Below are 27,708 nucleotides of genomic sequence, written 5' to 3' on the forward strand. Positions count from 1 at the left end.
AAACCTGAGAAAATCTTCAGCCATTATCTCCTCAAATATTTTTCCTGACCCGTTTCCCTTCTTTTCTCTTTCTGGGACACCCATGATGTAAATATTTATGTACTTTGTGTTGTCAGTCATTTCCCTGAGATTTTTCCATTTTTTTTCTCCATTTGTTCTTTTGTCTTTTCAAACTTGATTGATTTGTCTTTTAGTTTGCTGATTTTTTCTTCTGCATCTTAAAATCTGCTGTTGTGTGTCTCCAGTATATTTTTAATTTCATCTATAGTGTCTTTTATATCCATAATATCTGTTGTTTTTGTATGTTCTTTCAAAGTCTTCTTTATGCTCTTCTAATGTCTTCTTAATAACTTTTATATCTTTTTACACATTTTCCTTCATTTCTTTGAATTGATTCAGTAGATTGCTTTGCATATCTTTGATTCGTTGTTCCAGATTCTGTATCTTCTCTAACTTTTTGATCTGTTCCTTCAAGTGGGCCATCTTCTTGAGTTTTAGTATGCCTTGTGATTTTTTTATTTTATTTTATTTTATTTTTTTTGCTGATATCTGGTCATCTGATTATCTTGATGGGTCCATTCTAAAGTTCAGTTTCTCTCTCTTGTAGGGGTTAGTTGTTTCCTGGGTTTATATGAGGGCACAGCTTGGACAGTTGGGTCTTCCGTATCCTTCAACCAAGAATGGTCGGGTACCCATTTAGAGGGTGTAGACCAGCTCTATGGGGCTTGGGATAGGATCTGAAAAAGCTCTGAAAAGCCCCACAGTTCCATGAACTTTCCACCCTGCCCAGCAGATGGTGCTGTTCGGTGATTTAATAGTCCTCAGAGCTGTTTACCTCCTGGAGCCCAGGCAGTGTCTGACCAGATAGAACTGAAACTGTAGAATTGCTGTGCACTCATTTCGCTGGCCATAATTTGGCTTCATATGGGTCGTGTTCTCCACTTTACTTGCGTTGGATGATTCCCCCAGCTGCCCCAGACAACAGCCATCCCCCAGGCAATGGTCATGACACCTGCTGCTGTTTCCCTCAAGGGTGGGGGTGGGCACCAGGACCCAGGGCAGGAAACCTCGTCTCTGCCCACATTTTCTTAAACTCTTTGCCCCTCCCTGACCTGAGCTTTGAAATGTTTTCCCCTACCCCCAGGGTCCCCAAATAGTTGAGTTGGGTAGTTTCTGTCTGACCGCTTACTGCTTTTAGTGAAGATTTAGTGATTCCCTCCCTGATCCTCCATTTTGGAAGCTCTTCCTTGCTGCCGTTTTGTATTCTCTCCTTCCCCAGAGCTTACATCCTGCCCTGAGTCTCTATGGGGGTATAAGGTAGGATCTTTCTCACTGCTGTGAGAGATTTTATAGTCTATGCCTCTGGTAGGAGGTGGGAGGGATTCTGGCGGCCCCTGGGACCAAGCTGGGTGGGACCCAGTGAGGAGAAGGGAGAGGCCAGCTTGTCTGGGATGGAAGTTTCCTACCAGATGTTTTTCTCTTTCTTCAGTTAAGCATTTTTGGGATCCTCCTGCAGTCTATACCTTCCTTGAGAGTTATGAGCAAGTGAGAATTATGCATTCTTCACTGAATCTCTGGAGAGAAGTTTTCAGTAGATGTTAACATTGCTATGTTGATAATGTTAGCAATCTGGTAGGTCCTTTTTTAGATATTAAAATAGGAGACCTTAAATTGGAGAGCAGTGAGATCTTAGTATTGTCTTTCTTTAACCACTTTGCCTATCCACTACATAAATCATCTTGTTTGCTTTATATTTTAGGGCACACATTCCCCATACGTTTTTAGGACTCCATTGTTCAATGTGGTTCCCATATACACCACAAATTATTGACAGTAAAAAATTTGCATCCATATAATATCATCATTTATTTAGTCAGTCTTCCTATTACGAACATGGAAGTTTTTATTTTGTTTTACTCTATTTTATTTTTACTCTTCTTTATACATAATGCTGCAATGAATATCCTTGTATTGAAACTCTGATTACTTCTTAGGAAAAATTCTGAATACAGAATTATATGAAAAGCCCATGGAAAATGTTGTCAAATTGTTCTTCAGAAGTACTGTATCATTTTATTTTTCCATTCAGTTTGGAAAGACTTATGTACAATGGATATGAACCTCTTCTGTGTTCAAATTCTCTGTCTTCATTTGGCCTCTCCTCCAATTACAAATATGCAGATTTCTACCCTTACTTTGTTAAAGCTTCTTACAATCTTCCTTAACATAATTCCATTATGAAGAAGTAGAGATTACTTCTACTCTCTACATGTATACTACTTTTTCTTAAGCACCCCACTTTTTTCCCTATCTACTTCAGTGAAATTACTCTAAATCTAAGATCAGTAAAGATGGCCGATTGAGTAGCTACTGTGTCCTATTTTTTTACTCTTCCTTCTTCTTGGCTTTTCTTTTACTTTAATGCTGTTGTCCATCTCTGCTTCTGAAAACCCTCTTCTCCTTTGGCTGCCAAATGCCTAACCCTCCATGTTCTTTTCCTGCCACTTTGACCCATCTATTTTAAGCATAATTGCTAGCTTCTGTGCCTCTGCCTACCATTTAAGTATGGGAAAATCCCAGTTTCCTGGCCCTGTCATCTTTCCTTATTTCATTTGCTGTCTTATTCCATGACTCTAACTAACATTTGTATATTGCAACTGAAATCTCCAGTTCTAGCCAGTCCTCTATATGGAATGACAGCAGTGTTTGCAGTGGTCCATTGGACACATCCATTTCAATATTCTACAAGTCCTTTACTTAAAATGACACAAACTGAACTTCTTCCTTCTCCCAGACCTCTTACCCATTTTGTCTATGCTGGGTAATTATGTCACTGTCAAACCAGTCTCTCACACCAGAAAAATTTAAATATGCTGGCCTCTTCTCTGCCTTAATCCGCATCCCATCAGCTACCAATACTATTGGTTCTTCCACAGATATGCACTTTGACACCCTGCTTTTCATTCTTTTCTTCAGTGGTAGTGATCTTTCATTAAACATACATTTTTAAATCACTTTCATTAAGTTTTCTGCCAGACCCTAGAAACCATCAGGGGTCAAAAATTATCCAAGACATGTAGAACTTGGCACTTGCCCTGAAATCGCTTATAGGCGAGTGCAAGAGGGATGTATAATGATTTTAATTTGGTGTAGTGTCAGAGATATGAACAGAATGATATAAGAGATCAGAAAAGGAACAACTAGATGGCATTAGTGGTGTGACAGAGATGGGAGCAGAAAGTTGTTCTAGTTTGCTAGCTGCCAGAATGCAATATTCCAAAAACAGAATGGCTTTTACCAAGGCGGAATTTAATAAGTTGCAAGTTAACAGTTTTTAGGCCATGGAAATGTCCCAGTTAAAACAAGTCTATAGAAAATGTCCAATCTAAGGCATCCAAGAAAAGATACCTTGATTCAAGAAGGCTGATGAAGTTCAGGGTTTCTCTCTCATCTAGAAAGGCACAGGTGAACACAGTCAGGGTTTCTCTCCTAGCTGGAAGAGGCACATGGTGAACATGGTGTCATCTGCTAGCTTCCTCTCCAGCTCCCCTGGAGGCATTTTCCTTCTTCATCTCCAAAAGCCACTGACTGGTGGACCCTCTGCTTCATGGTTCTGCAGCCAGCTCTGCTGTGGCTTTCTCTTGGTTCTGACGTTCTTCTCGGCTCTCTCTGAATCTCTCCCTTCTCCAAAATGTTTCCTCTTTTATAGGATTCCAGTAAACCAATCAAGACCCACCTGGCATGGGTGGAGACACATTCCTACCTAATCTATTTTAACAATCACTCTGAACTGAGTCACATCTCCAGATGATCTAATTACAGTTTCACACATACAGTACTGAATAGGGATTAGAAGAAACGGCTATCTTTACAAAATGAGATTAGGACTAAAACATGGCTTTTCTAGGGTACATACGTCCTTTCAAACCAGCCCAATGGTGTTCCTAGGTGAGTTTCTTGATGAGTGGCAGTTAGCCACATGACTCTGTGAGAACGTCTGACATAGGGAACAGACTTTGTCATAATTACTGACGAAGGGAACAGACGGGGGCAAAGGTTCACATTCCAAGCGTGTTCATGGCTCTCACAGTTGCCTCCCCTTCCCCAGTCGAGAAGACCTCCATTTATAGATTGACGTGGAAGGCCAAGAAGGGAGGGGGAGGGTTGATTTTACCCCTCCTGCCTTAAAATCTCCTTTGGCTCTTCCTCTGCTTTGTGACGAAGTACACGTTCCATAGCTTGGCACCCAACTTCTTCCTAGTTTGGCCCCAGTTTATCTGTGCAGCCTCATCTTCCATCATCTGCCGTCTCCGCCCCCATACTCGGCTTTCTCAACCCAACACCATTCTTCTTCCTGACTCAGGTTCTTTGTAAAGACCTTAAGTGTTCTGCCTTCTAATCTGTATGGCACGTATTGATGCTCTAAATTCTGGCTTCGCTTTCACCTCTTCGTTGTAACCTCCTTAATTCCTCCAGGCAGAATTAACTGCCCTTACTACACGTAGTTTTTAACCCTCTCGTTAGGGATGCACGTTTGTCCACCAGGAGATAGGGACACTGCAAGAACCATAGTATTCATCTTCATCACCTCGGTGTGAACATTTAATAGGAATAGAAGACAGTTGAATAATGTAACTTTTCATCCACCCTGATTTTCAGATTTTCAAAGCCATATCTTGCTTGTGTCAATATATAAGGAAAAGAGTTCTCAGTATGTTTAGGTTGATGGCAGCAGCTTTTCACACACAAAATATATTGTTCTTTTTGATTTAGCTGATTTATGTCCACCCAGATTTCTGACCATGTGACACAACTTCCTTTTAGTGTAGTGATCAATGTGAAAGAATACGATGAAAGAACATACGGCTGTTTATGCTTTTGTTTTTTGGAGAGATTCTGATCTGTGGGCAGACAGGCATTAAAGACTTCATAGCATGATAAGGATACCACAGAGTGGTTTTAAAAATGAAAAGAAAATGACTTAGCACTTGATAAGGTAATTGTCACTTATATTTTCCTTTATTGTTAAAATGAGTACTGCATGCTGACTAGTAAATTTTTGGAAGTTTGGTTTAATTCAGTTCTATACACTGTAATTATGGGAACCATGTCACAACGGATTTAACTAGTGAAACCCTGCATTTTTGGTGGAGTTTTTGTTTGTTTCATTTCATGGTAAAGACATGGTGAGCACACAATCAAGCAAAAATAAAAAGTTCAGAAAATCTCCGTGAGAGGTATGAGCTAAGGATATTACCATACTTTTTATTTTTTACAGTCTTCAGCATAGAGCTATTCATGGTCATAAACATAACTAGACTTACATTTACCAAACTTATTGTGAAATGATCATTTCTTCCCCCAGAATAGGTATGGAATATAAATCTGTTTAGTGGAGAAAGAAGTTTGTTCAAGGATTTTCCCTGTGGGGCAGGATAAGCTCGGATTTACCATGACAGAGTTTAAAGGGCATTGGGTGGGGTTATCATCCAACACCGAGAAATGGGTAATGCTACATAAATCACAAATGAGCATTTTAAACGATAACTGTTTCTCCTGACTAAAATTGGTACATTTTGGATAAAAAAATATATGAGAAAATAATGCATATGATATTTTTTATGTCTGTATAGTAGTTACTTATTAAAACCCGCCAAAATATCATCTTACTTAATCCTTACAACAGTTTTCTGTGGTAACTGGCATCATCTCTGCTTTGATCATTGGTCCTACAGGTGCATACGTAAATGAGGGGTCCACCATGTAATTAGAGAAAGATGTGGGTTCCCATGGCTGATGGTTCTCCTACACTGAAGGGAAGAGCATTATGGCTGCCCTCAGTCTTCCATTGGAGGGCTGGGAGTGCCTTGTGATATTAGAAGGTACTCCAGGGAGGATGCACAAGAGAGAAGGCACTGGTGGGTTAGCTGCGGCGTATGAAATAGGGACCAACCCCTGCCATCAGGTTTCACTGAGCCGAATCTATAGAATGTTCAAAAGATGGGCCACTTCTATAGAGTCTAATGTTTAGAGGTAGGTATGTATTTCTGGAAAAATGCAGATATTGGAGTTTTTACTCATTGGCCTCTACCTTTTGTGTGGTAGGATGCATAAAGCTCTCTTCTTTTCAGTCAACAAAGGCAAAGGTGGAAACGGGGAGACCAGTGGAAAGACTACTGCACATGATGGCTCAGATTCTAAAGTGGTGGCTGTGGTGGAAGCGAAAGGTGATCAGATTCGGAACAATCGGAAGGTGGGTTGGTGTGGGCTGTAAGTAAAGGAGAGGAGAAATGGATTACTCTAGTCACTGGAGTTGCCACTGACTGAGACGGTGAAAAGGTACAAATTTAGAAATAGGGAGTGGCATTTACCATTGTGAGCCATATGAGATCACTAAGGAAACAAAAGAAGCTAGAAGCTAGGAGAGGTCAAAGCAGTGAGCCCTACGACAAGGAGAGCAGGAGGAACCAAGGAAGAAAGCTAAGGAGAATCACCTAGTGAGATGAAAACACAGAACTAGGCGTATGGAAAGCCAGGTGTCACATGATGCAGGTCAGTCAACTCCGACGAAGGCTGAGGAAATGGACATGTGGATTCAGCCTAGTAGAGACCGTGGTGACCTTTATACTTGGCATTCATACATCATTCTCTCAAAGCATTTTTCCCTTCAAACGTTCTCTTCAAAGCAGCACCCTGAGGGATTTTTTTTTTCTCACCATCCACAGTTTCAGCTACTTCCTCACACTCTTTTTAGACTGACAAGCCATACTGACAAGCCACTTTAAATAAATAACCTTGTACCACTGCTTCTTGCCCAAAATGAGCCCTTCCAAAATGAATCTCATAAAGATTCATAGAATGAGGTTTAGTGTCTCTTGTGACTATTAAACTTAGCGAATACAAAATTGAAAATGTTTACCATTAGAGCCACCATTTCTGTGCCAGCCCACAAAATACTCCACAAATTTCCCTTAATGGCTATTGAGCAATATATTGAATGAACATTGTACTATAGGAGAAATTTCTGCAAGAGTCTTATAGGTTGGTACAAGGTACGCGTATTTCAAGTTTTGCAGTGAACTGTTATTCTTTGAACTGTTCTTAGTTTTCATTCTCTTGCTTCTGTTTCTCAAGTTCTGTAACAAGGCAATGTACAAGCATTGGATATAACAAGATTAGGAAAAAAGAAATATGATGCATTGTTGTCAGATACTTGCAGCTGCTAAATGTTGTTTCAGCTTTTTATGGCCTGTCACATTTTTGATTCAGAGGAATAACTTTTGCAATCTTAGTAGGAAAAAACCCTTAATTCTGACTCCTCATAGATGCCAATGTGGAAAATTGTGTTTCGGACTATTATTTGGTAGTCCTATGGAATTCTAGTTTTCATTATACATTGGTATTTATATTCCACAGTTTACCAGAAAGTGGAAAACTCCTTGTGTTGACTCTGACTCACCAGCCAGCAATTAGCCTGCTCCTTGGTGCAAAGGCTTGACTTCCACTGAGCCTTCTAACTTAATGTGCTGGCACCCGGGTGAAATTCCTTCTTTAGCTGCAGTGACTGCAGACCACTAACGCTTTAGGTGAAGAGGATTTGAGGGTAACGGTGGCTTAATTTGTAAGTGTAACTCAGATTGTGGTCATTCTCAAGTTTCTTCCTGATAGGAAAATTCAGGCAATAGCAGTTTGTTTCATCCATCGAGCTAGTAAGAAGCTGTACTTAAGGAGCATAAACATTACTTGTATTTAAGACAACGTTTTCAGCAAAAGTAGTCATCTCTTTTTCCATATATGGGCCCAAACAGAATACTGCTGCTATTCATGGTTTGCCTGAAACCATGTAACTTGTGGCCTTTGAAGGTCAGTTTCAGATTTGAGCCTTGAAATTACTGCTTGTAAGGGCTGGCCGTTGAGGCACATTACATTGTTCACTTTTCGTGCTGAACTGTTCAGTGTGATGTTATATAGCTTTGTAAGTTTTAGGCAATTACTGTGCTTTTTAAATAAAATTTCTCAATAGGAAGACTTGATATTGACCCCCTTCCCTAAGATTTCTCTTGTAAGTATATAATCTGCATTGCCCACACAGTATTAAAACATCTGTTCTTGAGTAGGAATGCAAGCATTTGTTTTTCTTTGCTGGCTTAAAAATAATTAAAAAAATCATAACCCAGATAACTTTTTTGGATGGATTCAGATAAGAATAGGGGGAAGGACAAAGAGGCATGTTTAAATGAATTGTTCCAGGCATTCTTGTGTCTTTGCAGAACCTCCCCATCAGTTGTTCCTGGCAGGCAATTTTGTCTGCATGCCCTGTCTGCTTCTTAAGCTCTTTAAAAGTTAGATCTATGTACAATTTAACAGCATGTTATTATAGAATGATCCTGGAGACACCTTTAGGAAGTGTGTTACACAAGACTGAGCATTTTTTTTCTTCTTCTACAACTCTTGGATTATTGTTTTGTTATTGTTTTTAACCACAACAGTAAAACCTAACTGGCATTGCTAAGTCTTCTGTTAAGTATGAACAAATGGCAGGGCACCTTATCAGTTTGAAATTTAACTGTACCCAGTTGGTTAAGAAAACTGCAGCATATATCTTTGTGGGCCCTAAAGGTTTTGCAACAGTTGCTATGCTGTGCAGTGTAAGCATCTGTATATGTGTATTTGTTCAGGGAAGATTCTTTGTCAATGTTGTATTTTTGGGGGGGGAGAAGTGCATGGTCCCGGAATTGAACCCAGGTCTCCTGCATGGAAGGCGAGCATTCTACCACTGAACCACCCTGCACCCTCAATATTGTATTTTTTAAACTGAATTGGCTACAAAAATTTTAAGGACAGAACAAGAGCGATAAGTAACTGTTTATTATGAAATTTGTTCAGATAGTACGACCCCCAAACAGGAAGACGGCTTTTCTTTTTTCTAAAAGAAATGATGATAATAAATCATGCACTATTTAAGGTAGCCATAATAAAATTTAAAAACACTAAAATATTGATTTTCAGAAGTAACACAGGCCAAGTCAGTAAAAAAACTTACTTTTGCAACCAAACTTGCTGTCTTGAGCTTGTAACACTGATTTTTAGGCCCTTACTTTGTCTGAACACTGGGTTGCCAGTTATTTTTCAATAATAATAAGTAGAAACATAGTTGTTTTTCAGTTATTCTTTCAAATTAAGTTCATTTTTTATAGACGTACTCACAGGCCTTGTGTAATGCTTGTTCATTTCCTCATGTGATTCATAATAGCAAATTCTCAGTTTTGTTTGGTTTTGGCAGGCGAAAAAAATCTCTCGTCATGCATTACAAGATACTTGGACTTATGAAGAATAAGCTCCATGAGGGCAAGGATTTTGTTCAGTTTTGGTCACAGTGCCCCACGTGATAGGTTTCTTTAATTCAATATCTCCTTTATTTTCATATGATTTTAAAAAACTTTTTATTGAGAAATCACACACATACATTCTATACATGGTACACAATTAGTGGCTCACAATATCATCATATAGTTGCATATTCATCACCATGATCATTTTTTAGAACATGTGCATCACTTCAGAAAAAGAATTAAAAAGAAAAAAATCCATATATACCATACACCTTGCCCCTCCCTCTCATTGACCACTAGTGTTGCCATCTACCCAACTCATTTTACCCTTTGTCCACTTTTATTTATTTATTTTTATCCATATTTTTTATTCTGTCCATACCCTGGATATAAGGAGCATCAGACACCAGGTTCTTACAGTGTGATAGGGTTTTAACAAATTTTTTAAGTGATTTAATGATTGCAATATAATATTAACCTTTGTTTGCTATTTTCGTAGATATTAAGTTGAAAAGTTGGTGACAGCATGTATCTATATATGTGTATGAAAGCTTTTTGATATCAGTCCTGTAGTGATTTCTCATCTGGGGGATAAAAACCCAAGTTCCTTGTCTAACGTATCAGGGCCCACTCAGGCATGAGCCTGTTTCCTTCTTATTTTTAGGACCACACAGTTTCCTTTCATGACCTAGGCATGCCTTGCTTAGGGATATTTGGAGTCTCAAAAGGTCAAGTAAATAGGTATGCATTCTCAGGACAAAAAATATATATATGTATATCAACATAGAATTACATGAGCTGTGTGATAGGGCAGTGTTTCTCAGAACTGACTGATAATCTATATCAACAGGGAAGCTTTACAAAAAATAAATAGAGCTTTCTCAGCCCACCTCAGACTTACCATGTAGTGTGTTGTATTTTTTAAGCTGTCCAGATAATAATGCCAAAGCTGGTATTGGACCCTTGTAGCTGGCAATTACATAGGATTCTTGAATTTAAAAGCTGGAAAGAAACTTAAAGGTCACTGAGCTGAGATGACGTGTTTTATAGAAAGGGAAACTGAGGCATAGAGAGGTTAAACGATTTGCCCACATTCCATTGCCTCAACGTCAGCCGCACCAGGATTAGAGTCCAGGCGGGATGGCCTGCGACCACGGCTCTCCTCTCTTCTCCTGCTGTCATTTGAAGTGACTTTCATCAGAGACTTTAAAAGACTTCATTTTGTATAGGACCCTTAGCACCTGGAGCTGGCATTTTAGAAATGCATTTGACAGGACACTTTGTTGCATTGAGATTTCAGATCTCTTTTCTGCTCTTTCACAAATCTATCCATCGGAAGTAATGACACATGAAAGGGTCTGTATTGAAGCTAAGGAATCTCCTGGGCTGTCACTGCTGCCCTGCAGGTAACAGCAGAAAAGTTTTTCTCTGGCTTACTAAATACGAGTTTTGATTCCATGGTTCATGTTACAGAACACCAAGAAACTTTCCTTTCTGTGGCTGCCCATTGCCATCCACTCAGTAGTTTTAGGGAAGCCACTACCTCTTAATAAACATGTATTTTCATGGTCACTAAAAGAGATAGAGAAGGAAGAATGTGCAAATCCAATTCAAGTCAGGCTACTTTAGGCAAATTCTAACTAGTTTACTGGCTCTATCATAAGTATCTTTAAATAGCAAAGCTGTTGTTAGAATTTTCCAGACATTAAATGCAGTAGAAAAAAGTCTTTTAGCCTGAACAGTGGAGTTTTGTTAGAGGAAAAAAATAAACTTAAAAAAATGAGAGGTCATTTTTTCCCCTTAACTTCTTTTTCCCATCACCCCCCTTTTCTCTGTAAATTCCTTTAGCCAACTTAGAAAAGCAGAACTTCAAAGAGTGAAAAACTTGGTTGTTCCTTGAACCAGTGAGTGGGGACAGTCATGAGAAGCTCTGCTTCTTCTGTCCTGTTTGGGGATTGATTTGTTATTTCTGGGGAAGACTTGGTGTTTACCCCGTCCTGATTCTTTTTTTTTTGGGGGGGGGGGGTATTGGTGTTTATGTGTGTGCGTATGTGTGAGTGGTATTATCTTTGAAAATTATTATTCTTTTAGTTTAAAGATTTTAAAATTTAAAGGTCTATCACACAAACCAATATATACATGGAATAACATATGCCAAGTTGTTTTTCTCCCAATTTCTGCAATTATTTGAGGGGATTGATCGCCCGATACCTTGAACCCAAGGTGTGCATATTTTTTTTGTCTAGTGTCACACACTTATTTTTGTTTTGCTTTCTTTTATTTCATATTAACATTTTGACCCTTTCCTCAGCAATATCGATTTCATTTGGAACTTTTCATTGCTTCAAAAGGAATGCTCTATTCAGTCTTCAGCAGATTTGGAAGCAAAATAAGCCAACACACTCTTAGATTATGGTTAATTGAAAACCACCTAAAGTATAATTTTATACCATGTCTAAAGTATACCAGCACTCTGCAACTTTAGCAAATAATGATTTTTTAAATTATATTTTCTGTCAATCATTTACTGCCTTTATGCAGATTATGAAGTTTGCTATTTGTTTTAAATCATCATAGCCATGAATAATACTTAGTTCTTCTTTAGCATTACTGACCACTTAATTTTCATTTGACAATATAAACTTTGAATTATATTTTTAAAATTTGCAAAAAGTTGCATTAACCTTTTCATGTTACAAATGTAGACAGTATTGACCATAGTAATTTGATTCTGACTGATAACTTGTATTAGATATTTGTTTATATCAACAATATAATTTTCAGTCTACAAACTCAGGCGGAATCATAGTACTCTAAGTCAATTTTGTGTTTCTTGGACAATTTAAAAAAAAACATTGTGAGTAAATAAAAATGTATTAGATTTGCTTTCAACTCTCCAAAATTTGAACACTTAACTGGCAAAAAGTAAATGGACAACATCTTAGTCCTATATTTCAGTCAGATCCTTGATATTATTAAAATTAAGTCTTTAAAATAAGAATGAAATCAGTGTGGACTCAAAGCTCCCATATTCATTTCTGCAGATTATGCTCAGTAAAAATGACCCCCAGTGGGCAAAGGAGGTTCTGTACCCACAAGCTAGGAGTCCCAGCAAGGGTTGTGTCTGCTCAGAGAAAGAGCCTCCTTTTATCTAATTTACAGATCAGCTTCTCCTCACTAAAGCAGGTGCAGACAGGGATGCGTTAGCCCAGAGAGGGCATCTTTTAAAAATGGACACAGTAGAAATATAAGGCCAATGATGGGCCTGTTATTGAGGAAGGTTTCGTGAATAAATTTGGTTTCAACAAAAATCATCATATAAATAGTAAATTGATTGCATGGATCACAGGACAGAGAGTTTTCTGTATGGGAGAGGGGGGCAGCAGATAGCATGGACAGAGAGAGGTTCAAAGTGAAAGATGAAGATGCCATGTTCAGTGGTTAAAGAAGAGACTAGATTGGTTTGAACAAAATGTACACGTCTTGGATAAGTGGGGGATTAGATGGGAAAGGTGAGCAAAGATATGTGGAACCTGATATACTGGAAAAGGGCTTGGATGTTATCCTCCAGAAGAGAAGTCATTACTGGCATGTGTCTAAATTTATCATATGATCAGTGATATTGTATTTTTAAGTAGATTGCTCTGGGGTTGTGCAGTAGAATGAAAGAAGTAAGGAACAACTGAAGGCAAGGAGACAAGGTTCAAAAGCTACTGCATATATAAACCATGGTTTTCAGTATCCAGCCTAGGATGCAAGTAATGAGGATGAAAAGAGAGACCTGATATACTAATGTTTTTATCATAATAAATTTCAGTTTTTATCTGATTTCCAAAAGGAATCAATATTTATTATAGAAAATCAAGGAGGAGAATTTAAGTCACCCATTTTTATTTAAGCCATAGGTGAGAACTCAACATTTTAGGCACTTTTGAATTTTTTTGTTGTTGTTATACATGCTATAGTCATGGTTTATATTAAAGCTATACATATGTAGTTTGGTTTTTGTCATTCATTGTACTGTAAGAATTTCTTTTGTTATTAAAAAATTCCCTGAAGACTTCATTTTCAAGTGCTATACACGCTTTCGTTTTTTGAATCAGTACGTTTAATTGTTTCACTATTGAGATGTAGATTTTTTCAGCTTTTAAAAATGATAAATATTGCTAAAACGAACATCAACTCACAGAAATGTTTTATGCCTACTCCACTTCATTTATGCTTCTACTCCACACCCCCACTTAAAGAAAACGTTGAACATATGCTCATGTATTTATTTTGACTATTTCTATTTCAGCTTGATCTGCTAATCTCTGCCCTTAGTCCACTTTAAACATCGTGAAGTTTTTTTGTTTGTTTGTTTTGGTTTGGTTTTTTACTATTTAGCAAAAACTTCATTTGTAGAAAGGATATAAACATTCTTCTACTTTAGTTGAAATTACTATCCCATTTTTGTCACTGTAGTCTTATGATGTGTTTTAATCCATTCTGTTATACATGGATATTTAGATTGTTCCCATTTTTCCCTATTTCAAACAACGCTGCAGTGGATATCCTTGCACATGTTTCCAAGTATAAAGAAGTAAGCTTCAAAACTGAGTCCCTGAGACACAGGCCATGGAGATCTTTACGTCTAGTATCCTAGACTTATCATTAACATCACCTGAAGTGATTGGCCCAGTTTACCCTCCGTCCTATAAGCAGAGCAGATAAATTCCAATTTACTCATATCTTGGCAATCCTTTTTTTATTTCTTGCCAATCTGAGGTACGCAAAATAGTATCTTGCTTTTTTGTGCAAGAAATAACACCTTACTTTTGCATTTCTCTGATTACTAATGAATTTAGCATGTTTCAATATCATTATTGGCCATTCAAGCTTCTTGTTTTGTCCATGTTTCTATTGTGTTATTTGTCTTTTCATATATATATTCTGAATGCTAATCCTGTGACAGCTATATTGTTTGCCAAGGTTTCCTCCCAATGTCACTTATCTTTTACCCTTATTAAGTATTTTATATTAAAAAAAAAAAACAAAAAACTATCGTTGCCCAATTGATGATGCAAAACGCCCCTTTTGGGTGTTTTCTGCCTTGATTCACAACTACTTCTCTAGTGTCAAAGGATTTTCACCTATATTTTACTTTCAGTCTTTATGATTTAATTTCTTTATATTGAAATTTTGATTCTTCTGTCACTCGTTTGCATAACTACCAAATAATTTCTCAGATTGAGAAAAGCAATAAGTGGGAAACAAAAGAAAAATCTGGTAAATTGTGTGATCGTTTCCGTTATAATTTCATAATTGAGCCAAGGAGTCATTATCAGGTTTTTATTTGAGCAATCAATATCCACATTCCCCTCGATTTATGGTAATGAAAGCTAATGTCATTCTCATCGACTTAACAGAAAACCTATTCGAGTTCATCTACATAAAGCCTTCCAAAATAATTACTTCTAACTTAGGTTAAGTACACTTTCACTTCCTGTGTGTTTTCACTCTATGCAATTTAGGGCATAAATCCGGGAGGAATATATTGTCTTTATAAACCAGTTAATGGGCAGCGGTGGCTCAGTGGCAGAGTTCTCGTTGCCATGCGGGAGACCCGGGTTCGATTCCCGGTGCCTGCCCATGCGAAAAAAGAAAGGAAAAAAGAAATAGTTAACGAAGGATCCATTTTACTTTCAGCAATTCACAGAGGCTGTGAGTCCTTCAGAGTTACCCCCTTCAGCTTTGCCACTGGACCTGCTTGATAACGCTGTAACCGCCTTTACCACCTTGGAAGACCTTTTCCGGTATCTTGAACCAGACAGATGGCAATTGGACTTAGAAGACCTTTACAGGCCAACATGGCAACTTCTTGGCAAGGCTTTTGTTTTTGGGAGAAAATCCAGAGGTAAGCTCTCTCTTCAGACTAGAACATCAATGAATTTTCTCAGCAGCTTATGTTTGGGGTTCTTCTGCGAAAGCTTCTAAAATGTAGCGTTTAAAATTTTAAATTCAGGGATATATTTTGATAGTCCATTGCCCTTATAATTTGAGCATATCTACGTATTAAATAAGAACAGATATTAAGGAGACTCAGTTCTAACTCAGTGAATTTGGAAGCTTAAAAGAGATCATTTTGCTGAGAAGTACCCTAGTTTCTTTTTTTTTTTTTTTTTCAAAAATGACACTTGGGTGAAATCTCCCCTTGCTTTCTATGAGATCCATTACTTACTCAAGCCTAATATTTGGGATTTATCGATTCAGAGATTCACAAGAAATAATCATACCTGCAAAATCAGGTTTGGGGCTTAAAAGAGGAAGCTCTATAAAAATCATCGTATATTCTATCTCCCATTCGTCAGAGTTATAGCACTGTCCATTTCATAAGCCTAGAAACTTTCTAAATATTATGAAAAATAGCAATGGCCCACCATAAAATAGAATTAATAGTTTCCAACATAGGATTTATAGCAAGAAAAAATTAATTAAAGGAATCCATACCATAATAACTTTTCTGTATATACATTTTCTTCGGAAATAATTACTTTTTACACAATATGGGAACACCTCCCTTCTAGAGTGAAAGTTCTGAAAATTGTACCTAATGTCACATGGTCAAGTTGTTGGAAATCATGTTAACTGATTTTTCTATGAGTTAGCTAATTTTCCAAGTAACATAAGAATTAGGAATTATCCCTATCAGACACGAATGAAAATGTAACAATAACTGGGTAATTGTAATGGAATGCACTAAAAATATCTGTTTCAGTCTGTCGGAAACCTGCAATCTACCCAGGGTCACATAGAAAATGGAATGACCGTCTGAACAAGTTACATGGAAGGAAAAATGTTCAGTTAATTTGAGCCATTCACAAGGGCAGATTCCTCCAGACTTGTTCTTCTAAATCTTGTCAAAAAGAAACTCAATTCCTGCCCTTTCCTGCACAGAGCTGCAGCCCTTTTCGATCTTGAGCTGTAACCTCAGCAGGTCATGTTCAGACTTGCCCAGCCGCGGTGTTTCGCTATGCCAACAGACACAGCTTCCTTTCGGCGATATTTGAAATTAGTTTTCAAGTGCATGGGCGGGCAAATCTTGTCCAGATGCTGGAAGCTGTTACATATTTATAAGATTTGATCTTGACGAATAATTTGATGAATAACTTACGGACAACACTTCCCTTCCCTCGCATTTAGGAACATGAAAATGAGAATCTGCAATGCTAGCTGAAAACACCCATGAATAGAGCCCTTGTTAGCAAGTTTGAAGTAGATTATCATGTCAATCTGTAAGGAGACGTGGGAATGAAAGAGTTCTAAGCTCAGATCTAGTTTTCTGACAGCTCATCTCTGGAAGCAAGCCTAAAAACCTCCCTTCGAGCCAGGACTTTATGCCTGAAACTCTGTGCCTGGTACTCAGTGACGATTTGGCCAGAGGCTAGCGTGTATTTAAAAGCATCCAGCACTAAACCAGATCTTTCAAATATTCATTTAGCACTTTCCAAATTGAAGCACTTTGCAGTTTGCCAAAACTATTAGCTTTTTAAGCATACAGTAAGTGTGAGAAAAGCAGTGTATATTTTTGGAGCTTTACATAAACCAAAATGCAGGTGAGGGTTAACATCTATATACACAAAACCTACTCCCGGCCCAAGAGTTGTTCTACAAAGGAAGGAAGAGTAAGATTTTAAAAAGCTTCTAATTAGACATTAAAATGGATTTTCCACAGAATAAACATATCACAGCATTACCACATTCATCTTAGAAAGACCACCCTCAGGTTGCATTGCAGTGATAGAATTTCCTTGGGTTGAATATCTTGAAAGAATAAATGACTAACAAAGTAATAACATATGACATTTCTTTTGGTCAGTCCTGTCTTTTTAGTAAAAACTTAAAATATTTGATGAATCTTATAAGAAAATTTGCAATAGAAATAATTTTTGTTGGTGATATACTGAGAATCTTCATTCTTTAAAAAGACAAACTAATACATGTACCATCTTATGAAATAGTTATGAAAAGGAAAAAACTGAAGGTTAAATTTTACTTTAAAAATATTTTGCAGAGCGAAGCTTCCGTAATATTATAGTAAACTATAAAAAATATGCATTGGAGCAAGCTCTTACCCTCCCCTTCCCTCCCTCTCACTCGCTCTCTCTCTTTCTTTCCTAAAATTTCTGAACAATGTTTGGATAATTTATGACATGAGATTATAGTTGCATGGCTTATTTAATGAAGCTTATGTGAATTTGAAGCCTTAAAAATGGGAAGCATAAATTTCAAATACAATGTGCCAAATTAAAAACACTTAATTGCATTTTTAGCTTGCAGTGTTCTACATTAATGTTTTTCTGTTTAAAACTTTTCTTTCCCTTTCTTCCTCTGGTTCAGTGGTTCTCATTCATACCTTGCTACTGCAAAAAAAAAATACCATATTTTCTAAGTCAGGCTCAACCAGTACTTAAAAAGGGCTTTTGGCTTTTATGTCAAACATGATAAATGAGTGGAAGCCAAGTTGAAAGTGTGTTTAAATTTTCACATTGTAGCAGGTATCATAACTTCATTCACTTGGGAAATCTAGCTAACCTTTTATTGTGGTTAAGTAAACATTTTAAATTTAAGCAAACATATACAGTCTCATTTTCTAGCTTTATGAAATAGTATGTTTAAAACTATTCGAGGTAGATGAATGTCCTTTGAAAAGTAAGAGCTTCATTCACATTGTAACCAAGTATAAATCTTAAAAAGGCATTGACGATTTTGGCAGCAGGTTTTGTATGTGTGTGTGCCTGTGTGTATGTGTATGTTTTTCTTCATCCTTGCCCAGATATTGATGTCTAAAGAAGAAATTCAAATAAGTTCACGTGTAGCGGTAAGAACAAAAGAGAAATGTGTACATAAAGTATTATTCCAACAAAATGAAATCAGGGAAAATATGTGACATCATGCAAGCTAATTATCTCATTAATTTTATCAGGAATAAGTTCATCATTTTAATGCACTCAGAGGAATGAACTCGTTTGCTTAAGCAGTTAAAAAAAAGCTTTACTTTCACAGGATTATTTTCAGTTGAAAAAAATCTTTAAATAATCAAAACAGATTTCTATTAAGTTGGAAACAATAATTTTTTTGGCTGAGCAAGGTGTTGAAATGAACCTATTGAATTAGCCTCTCCTTGGTGCTTTTTATACTTGACTTACGTTGTAGGCTATCATATAGTTTACATGTGTTTATGATATATAATTGCATATATTTTATAATATATTTTCTTAAATTATTGAAATTGGCTCCCTGTGGCATTTTTTTAAAAGTTGATCAGGGTAGAAGTATAATACAGCCAAGAAAACAAGCATTTGTTTTTTAATTGCTTTGACATATTAAAAAATATTACTAACTTTAAAAATGGGCTTATGTAGTGATTATTATTATTTGAAGCCATCTTTAACCTGAAATTCCTTCTTCTTTTCTTTCATGTTTCTAAAATGTTTCAAATATTAGTGAAAAGATACCTAATCAGATTTATAATTTAATATTACTAAATTAAAAGAAAAACTCTTTATCCTTGAAAAATAATCCTAAAGGATTATATGTTATCAAGACTCCTCAATTTTATTGGAATTGCTTTATTTGACTATTTCTAGGGATAAGGAAGGCAAAGCTGCAAAGCCAAAATTAAAAGCTATATTAGAGATGTTTACTCTAATAATAATAATTCTATTCATATATTACATATAACTTCACATTAAATATGATTGTTATTTTGATATAATTTTCCTAAGGGACAATCATTTTGTAGTTGAAAGTAAGAGTCCATTGAGGATTAACTGAGACAATCTGATGAAAGGATATTTTATCTTCACACATAGGTTTTCTTTTTTTAAAGTATAAAGCACAACATAGGTAACCAACTGGCTTAAAAAACAGAGACAATGGTTATAAAGTAGACATTTCTTCAGTCTTTTAGAAGGTGAAGGATAGAAATCTACAGTCTAGTTAGTTCAACTAACTTTCAAAGATCATGAATTCTTTAATGTACCAGAAGCAGTGCTTTACAAGTTCTGCTCTTACAAATCTATCTTTTTTTTTCACTCAGTTGTCTTCAAAAATGACATTTTCTTCATTCCCTTTTAGTGTTGTGTGATTTTTACTGCCAGAAAGATAAGAGAAAGTTCTGTTGACAACTTTCTATAAATTGTTCTATATTAATTGCATGAGCTTGTAATCCTTTTTAAATTTGCATTTGTTTTCCAATTCAAGCCTTCATCATTTTACATTCTATTCTTTGCTCCAATGCGCTCCTTGTCTACTTTTTACTAAGGTTAAAAGGTATAGCACTTTTTTTTCCTCTGTGAACTTTCCTATTTATAGCTCTCAACTGCTTTGTTGGCTCTGTTCTTAATATTGCACAATGGCAGCTCTTCACTGGTCACTAAGTTATAATGAAGCTTTGTTTTTCTATAAAATAGAAAGTCCAACTTGCAAGCTGTATCATCCTGCAACCTCGTTAAAATAAGAAGGGATTTTGTTAAGAGTTCTTGTTCATCAAATAACTACATTTCTTTATGAAAAGAAGTTTAGCGAAATATATTCAGGCCCAAAGCATGAATACTTACTTTTCTTTGCTTTCTTTCATACCATTTAGTGGTGGATCTGAACCTTCTAAAAGAGGAGGTAAGATTATACAGCTGCACACCTCGTAACTTCTCAGTATCCATAAGGGAAGAACTAAAGAGAACCGATGCCATTTTCTGGCCAGGTTGTCTCCTGGTTAAACGCTGTGGTGGGAACTGTGCCTGTTGTCTTCACAATTGCAATGAATGTCAGTGTGTCCCAAGCAAAGTTACTAAAAAATATCATGAGGTACGTATATTATTTTCTTTTCAGTTTCCTTCGGGTATTTCGTGTATTTAAGAATAACAGAGCAGGGAATCTGAAATTCACTGTCATGAGTTTATGGTTTGGGAAGGAGAAGTAACATACAAGAATTAAAAACAAATTTACAAAATATTTTATGCTTTAAAATTAGGAAACTTAATTTGAAAGTCCAGACCTTAGGGTGGTCAGTAAAGTTTTAGTCTCGCATGGAAAAAAGAAACTATATTCTTCAGCAGTAAAAAAAAAGGATAAATCTTTTCAACTTTTCAACATCTCAAAATATGAAGGAAAACTATTTTAATGGCAAGCTTGGAGATGAAGAGTTGTATATTTTGAAGAAAGGAGATCTTTGATGCTTGTTTTCTTTTTCATTTGGGGCAATATGGGCAAACAAATCTCCATAGAACATATTTCTAATTACACTAGTTTTCTTTTGCTTCATATTGTCCCAAATAGCATGGTGAACCTTTTATACATTTTTCACCTTTTTATCTCTTTATTATCTGGAATTAAGGAAAACCTAATATGAAATGTTAGTAATTACTGTTTCTTAGAACCTTAGGAAACTAAAAGTGTATACACTCCAAATTTTCATTAGTGCTGGAATATCCCCAGATTATACCCCAGCTTCTCCTTGTAGACATCCAGTATCATAAAGAGACATCATCAGGAAGCAATGCTCTATGAGCCAACTTTAATTTTTAAAAAAGATTTACTTATAAACCTTTTTATGACCTTTTTTTGAGGTCATAAAAACCATTTATGACCCTTATAAACCTTTTCATCTACCTTTGTATGACTTTGTTTCATTAGTTTTAATTTATTTCCACTCAAGAGAACAATAATACAGAATAAATCTCTACTTAATAAAGAAAACGATTTTTCATGTACTTAAAGGCATCAGTGAAACCTCCCCAAGTCATTGATTTGGTCATCTAATCATGGACAGTTTCAAAAACTGTACTTCACAGGGCCTGGTTTCCCTGCCCTTCACCAACATTGTGTTGACAGCTGATAAAAAGGGGGGAAAGCACTGGATGCGACAAGACGAGGAACCTGTTTGCAGTTGTAGGTCTACCATTAATTTGTTGTGCTCAACAGCAAGACACAAGCCCTTTACAATGAGTGTGTTAAAACCTAGTCAAATGCTTACATAACAGTCACTGGATATCAGTCTTTTAAAGGTAGTGACGAAGATCCAGAAGTCTGTGACCTAAAATAGGACTATTTATTGTCATGGCTCATGTTCTACTTTCATTTCCATGCCACATGCTTCTAATGTTCTTTGCTGGAACTGACTCACCACTGCAGTTTCCAGAAGTAGATGGTCCCGAGCTTGGCTCCAAGGAACCCAGAAGGAGTGACTAGAGGCCAGCCTTATTGCTGCACCACAAAATGGGAACCTAGCCAAGGAAATTCCTTACTATGGTCATTCTAGAACAGGAATCTCAAATCAAAACGCCTTAAAGGCTAGGCATATTTAGAATCACGTGGAATACTATAACAGGATGTGATGAGCATCTGGGTTAAACTGGAGAGATCTTTTCCCACTTGAAACCATTCCATTTGAAATATTTAAAGCAGTTCCTTACTAAACAGAGTGTATCTGGGAACCTGATTTAGCCAAGTCTTGGGTTTTTAACAATTACCCCAGGAGCTATAAAACCCAACCTAGCTGTATTAACTTTTTAAAATGCTTCTCAGATACTGAGTATATATCTTGCTTGTTTCCAGGTCAAGCGTATTTTCCTCCTTCCTACAATTACTTTTTTTTTTTCCAAATAACATTACTTTATGGTTATCCAGAAAGTTGCCACATATTTGCAAGTCTAACGGTGGCAGACAAGCTACAGGCAGTGCCTAGATTCAGGACTTTCTTCCCTTGGCATGATCCACTTTTCTCCAGTCTTTGGGTAGGGGATTGGATAGATAATGATGATGATAGATAGATAGAAGATAGGTAGATAGTAGATGATATAGATAGATACAACATACATACGCATGTGAATATGCATGCTTATCTATGTATATGAGAATCCAGACACCTGTTTCACAAATATCTCTAAATATATATATTGTGTAGATATAGCTATATCATCTAGTCCACATTTCTTAAAATATCTCCAAGTAACAATCATGCCCTAATCTCTTAAAATACTTTGTGGAAATCATTAATTTTTCTGAGAGTCTCTTTTGTTCATCAAATTACTCTATGGAAAAAGGACTATCTGGCATAATTCACAATTTGTGAGGCCTAAATTTACCTCATTTTATAATATTTTGGAAATCAGTTTTGACTCTAGGTCTGTTCAAATTAATGAAATTATTTTTTTAACATATAATTTAAAATTGCTCTAAAATCATTACATAAATGAATACCATTCATTTAAGTGACTTAAGTCACTTAAAGTGTAGTCTATCTTGGGCTTTCATTATTTTTAATTATGATTGTTCTGATTTTCAGTTTGAAGATTATTCCACTGGATAGAGAAGAAAGAAAAAAAAAACCTAGAGCCTAGAAGTTCTAGTCTTTCTCTCTTTCATCTACTTATGTTACATCAATTTTCTTTCCCTCGTGTTAAGCTAGAGTCATATTGTTATGATACTAAATAACAAATATATTTATTTAATTGTATAAGACAATTACACATATAAAAATTCTTTCATTTGGCTTCCTGAGCGTTTTCATTGGGTTTGTTTAGCCATTGTAAGCACTGAAAATAAATTTAGAAAATTAAAAGCATAAGAATATAAGATAATAATGCGAGTAATTATCTTATTGCTTTTGTATCAACCACTAGATTTGTTTTCCGGGAAGACATTTTAACCAAAGAAATACATTCCTTTATGATTTCTCTGTCTCCCAAATATAAATTTTCAGAAAAGCAGGTCAGGAACTTTATATATATACATGTATGAACTTAGATGTCACCTCTGACTAAAACACTCTTCACTTTCCTGAAAATTAATTTCCTAGCATAATTAACCAGTGCATCCGTGTTGCTATACAGAACTTCAAAAGTTATTTCTATTAGAGAACGTTTTACTATTTCTTGATTATTGCTTATGTTCCTACATTTGTAGCAAGGAACAAAAAAGGGAGAAAAAGGGTCACATTAGAGTTTAGTGCTTGACTCCAAAGCTAGACATCCAGGGTTTGAATCTGCAATTTATTAGCTGTGTGACTTTCAGCAAATTCCCTAGTCCTCTGTTCCTCAGTTTCCTCAGCCATAAGGTAGGTTCCTACCCTCATGGCTTTGCTTTATTGTGAGGATCCAATGAGTTGACATTTGCAAAACACTTATTATAACTACATCTGGCATATTTCAGGTCCCTAATATATAATAGCCGTTCTCTCACTCATTTTAATTTTTTCCCCTTTGCCTAGCCCTATCCTTCAATTATGGTAAATGATCAATAAAGATTGATAAATTTTGCACAGAGTGTGTTCTCCCTCTGTCAAAAAGACCTAGAAGGGACTCTCGACAGTAGTAATATATTTGTTCCTTTTTTTCACTCTTCATAACTCTATATTTTAAAATTTTTTCATAACCTAAAGTATACTCTTACTTTTCTTACATTAGATCTGTTTGGAAAAAAAAGAATTCCATTTAATTAATTGCATTATTTCAGTAATGAGTCTCATCCTCCAGGGCTCTATGATTTCAAGGGTACTTTGTCACACTTGGAACAATGCTATATGGACTTATTGATGGCTCCCTCTGACTTTGATCTGTTGTCTTCTGGTGTCTCTGCTTTCAGCTTTTCTCTGGGCATTTTTTACATGGCCTGCTAATTATAGTTTGAATTTTCTCCCTCACAATTTGTGAGATGCACATCTCCCTTGTTCCTTTTCTGGGGTCTTAATCCGTGTCATGAAATGACCTTTAAAGTCAAAGTCAGAACCTTCAAAAGGAGTTACAAATGAAAACCTTCATTAGGTTCCCTCACCACCACCACCACATATTAGAATTTCTTATCCAAGACTTTAAAATCACGAGAACATTACAAGGTTCTTCTCCTTAAAAATCTCCACAAGCATCAACAGACCAAGACAGTAGACCTTTATTCTGTGAGTGCATCTTGGCATGAGCACTGCAATTGGAAGGTTTGCAGCTTGCTGCAGCTGACTTATGTCTGCATGTGGTGGCCTCTAATCTTTACCTTTTGTAGTGATTTTTGTCCCTGTTGGAAGTAATGGGAAAATGCATGCAGGCGGTGATTGGAATTAAAGATATTGGCTGTGGCAGTATTGCAGTTTATCTGTCCACACCTCACTCCAGATACAATTTGTAACAAGAGTATGATAATCGGGAATAGTATCTGATTCTTAAAAGTAGTTCATTTTGCTGCATTCTTAAGTTGTTCAAAAACAGTCAGTACTGGGGGTGGTGCGAGAGTAGTTCAGTGGTAGAATTCTCACCTGCCATACGGGAGACCTGGGTTCGATTCCTGGCCCATGCACTTCCCAAAAAAACAAACCAACCAACCAACAAACAAAAATTCAACAAATAGTGCTGCCGTAATGGGAGATACTCACATGGAAAAAGTGACCTCCACCATACAGCATACAAAAAGAAAAATAAACACCAGTTAGTACTGCTGGCACAGGAAATAATATAATTCAGTAGCCATTGGATTAAGTTTCACATTAAAATAACATATCTTAGTAATTTTATTCCATAATTATAAAATGTAATCGAAAAATCTACTTGAAAATTTTACTATTTCTGGTAGTTATTATAAGGCTTGGCAGTTTTTTCTCTCTAGGATGAAAGGTACTAAACAATAGAAGATATGAGTTGTATGTTCTGAGTCTTTATAAAATTATTATCTGCAGATAACTAACTGTAATTCTTCATATTTGGCCTAGATACAAATACCAACTCTGTCACTCACTCTCTCTAAGCCTGTGTTCACTCATGTGTAAATTAGGGGTAATAATTGTAAATTCCTTCAGAATGAATTCTTTTGAGTTAAAGTATGTAAAAAACATTATTATAGTACCTGGCACCCAGTAAGCATTCAAAAAATGTTAGCTAATTAACCTTTGATAAGACCACATAATCCAAATGAGGTATACAATCTCTGTTTAAAAAAAGAAAAACAAAATAAAAATACCATAAAGTAGGACAGCCACAAGGCTTGACTGGTACCTTTTTGGATTAATGAAAACTCCCAGGAATGGTAGCTTCTAGAAGTTACTTTTTTTGAAATTATTTGTCACACTTAGAAAGTAGAGAAGCTAGACAACTTCATATCATTATATGCTGTGGTCTTTGTTCAGAATCCAAACAAAACACAATATCTGGAACTTTCTCATTTCTCTTATACAAAAGAAAATGTAATAACGCTTTCCTAGGTAGCTGCAAGCAAATACTTCAGTTAATCTTTCAGAAAATACATAGATATGCTCTCTGGTATATTCTTAGTATTGAATGGAAGTATGCTTATTATTATCAGTGTCTATTTTGCTATATGTTCAATTCAAAATGTCAGTAATCCAGACTGCAAATAATTTCATTTAAATGAGGCACCGTTGTTATTATTGCCAAACCACCTTATACTGCACCATAGGATCCAACCACGGAAAGTTAATAAGGCTGTCTACGCAGTACATCTAATCCATCTCATCACGTTTATAGAGGGCTTGAAGTGGAGCCAAGAAAATTAATGAGTGGCTTAATTGAGCAGATTCAGCTGTGGCATGATCATGTTTCCATCCACAGTATTCCCCTATGTTAGTGTATTGCTTCAAATATAAATGTTTATTAAATGTGTGAATGAATGAAGGAGTGAAAGAAACCAGCGTATACAGAAAGGAACCATGCACCAGTGGTTCCAAAACACACAGTCAAGGGTGAACGTGTCTCCAGTGTAGTTAGACAATAAAAATAAAGAGCGCATAGAGATTCTTCACTTAAATTCTTTCCCTTATTCTGAGACAGTGTCTAGGTCTTTTCTTTCATGAAATGATGATAGTTTATGAAAGGGTCCTTTGGGGGGGAGGGATGGGAATCAGGGAGGAGAGGCTGTTTGTTTTCCTAAGGTCCGAACCGGACACAATTAAATTTTGTAAGGCTTTGTAGGGCCCCAGGATCCTTTTCTGAAATGTTGCTTATTCGTGCAATCAAACATGAGCGCTCTGAGGGGCATTTGGTTGATTCTAAAGGTGGCTTCCTTTGTCGTCTTTCAGGTCCTCCAGCTGAGACCAAAGGTCGGTGTCCGGGGGTTACATAAATCACTCACGGACGTGGCCCTGGAGCACCACGAGGAGTGTGACTGCATGTGCAGGGGGAGCACGGGCGGATAACCCGCTCCCCCAGGCAGCCCCCTCCTAGGGCAGGGCCCTTGAGCGGCCGACGCTGCTCTAGAACTGATGCCTTTTCTCCACCCATATCCTCAGCCGTCTGCTTCGGGAACCTTCCACCTCCAGGATTTACAGTGCATTCTCACAAAGAGGAGACACCGAACAGGATTGGCTGTTGCACAACAGCCCTCTTGAGAGGAGGCACACAGGACAGGGAAAAAAGGTCTTCAGTCCCGGAGAAAAAAACGCAGTGTCGTAGATCACTAGCTAATTACACGATCCACCGCGGACCGGGCCAGCTCGCTGGGTTCTGTATTCCGGCCGTCTTGCTACGGCTTCGGGTAATGTCAGCACACGAGAAACTGTGCGTGCAAATGAGGACCTGATTCCTTTGCCTTGCTTAACTCTAAATTAGAGCTCCTTTGTACTGGGCCTAAAAGCACAGAAATCTGGAATTTTTTCCTTATATTCACGTATATAAACCTGAATGTTCTATGTTCTACAGTTCTCCAGTTTTCAAAAAAAAGAACTATGTTGCTATGAATTAAATTTAACTTGTGTCAAGCTGATAGGAAAGACTGGACTTTTCCATATTTCTTATTAAGATTTCTGCCATTTAGAAGAAGAAACTGCATTCATGGTTTGGAAGAGATAAACCTGAAAAGAAGAGTGGCCTTATCTTGACTTTATCTCTAAGTTGGTTATTTGTTTTATTGTGTACATTTTTATATTCTCCTTTTGACATTATAACTGTTTGCTTTTCTAATCTTGTTAAATATATCTATTTTTACCAAAGGTATTTAATATTCTTTTTTATTACAACCTAGATCAACTATTTTTAGCTTGGCAAATTTTTCTAAACAGAATTGTTATAGCCAGAGGAACAAAGATGATATATTTTGCTCTGACAAAAAATACATGTATTTCATCCTTGTATGGTGCTAGAGCTTAGATTAATCTGCATCTTGAAATACTGAACTCAATAGAATTGGTAAATTCCAAAGACTTGAAAATATATAAATCACATCTTCCACCCCCAATTATTGGAGATACAAGTAAAAAGCAGTATTTTAAAGTAGATATTCAGAACCAGGCATTGCTAACCCCTAATCCTCCCTTTGGGAAATACGAGCCTAGCTCACAAGAACATAAAGCACCTTGAAAAAAGAAACAAGAAAAAATAGACTTGACAGCTTCCTGACA

The 27,708-nt window shown here is 36.6% G+C and overlaps 1 protein-coding gene across 3 annotated transcripts in view; it reads left to right on the plus strand.

Moving 5' to 3' along the window:
- The window catches only part of PDGFC (platelet derived growth factor C), a 265,873-nt gene extending 238,478 nt beyond the window's left edge, over positions 1-27,395 (plus strand). For 2 of the 3 annotated variants that reach the window (XM_077139696.1, XM_077139697.1), the window contains 3 exons: positions 15,021-15,228; positions 19,963-20,180; positions 26,392-27,395. In XM_077139696.1, the coding sequence (XP_076995811.1) occupies positions 15,021-15,228; positions 19,963-20,180; positions 26,392-26,508 (543 nt within the window). In that variant the 3' untranslated portion in view covers positions 26,509-27,395. The remainder of the gene's footprint in view (positions 1-15,020; positions 15,229-19,962; positions 20,181-26,391) is intronic. The other variant, XM_077139698.1, reaches the window with a different exon arrangement.
- The last annotated feature ends 313 nt before the right edge of the window (positions 27,396-27,708 follow it).

Source organism: Tamandua tetradactyla, chromosome 22 (assembly GCF_023851605.1).
Source record: "Tamandua tetradactyla isolate mTamTet1 chromosome 22, mTamTet1.pri, whole genome shotgun sequence".
Classification (NCBI taxonomy): domain Eukaryota; kingdom Metazoa; phylum Chordata; class Mammalia; order Pilosa; family Myrmecophagidae; genus Tamandua; species Tamandua tetradactyla.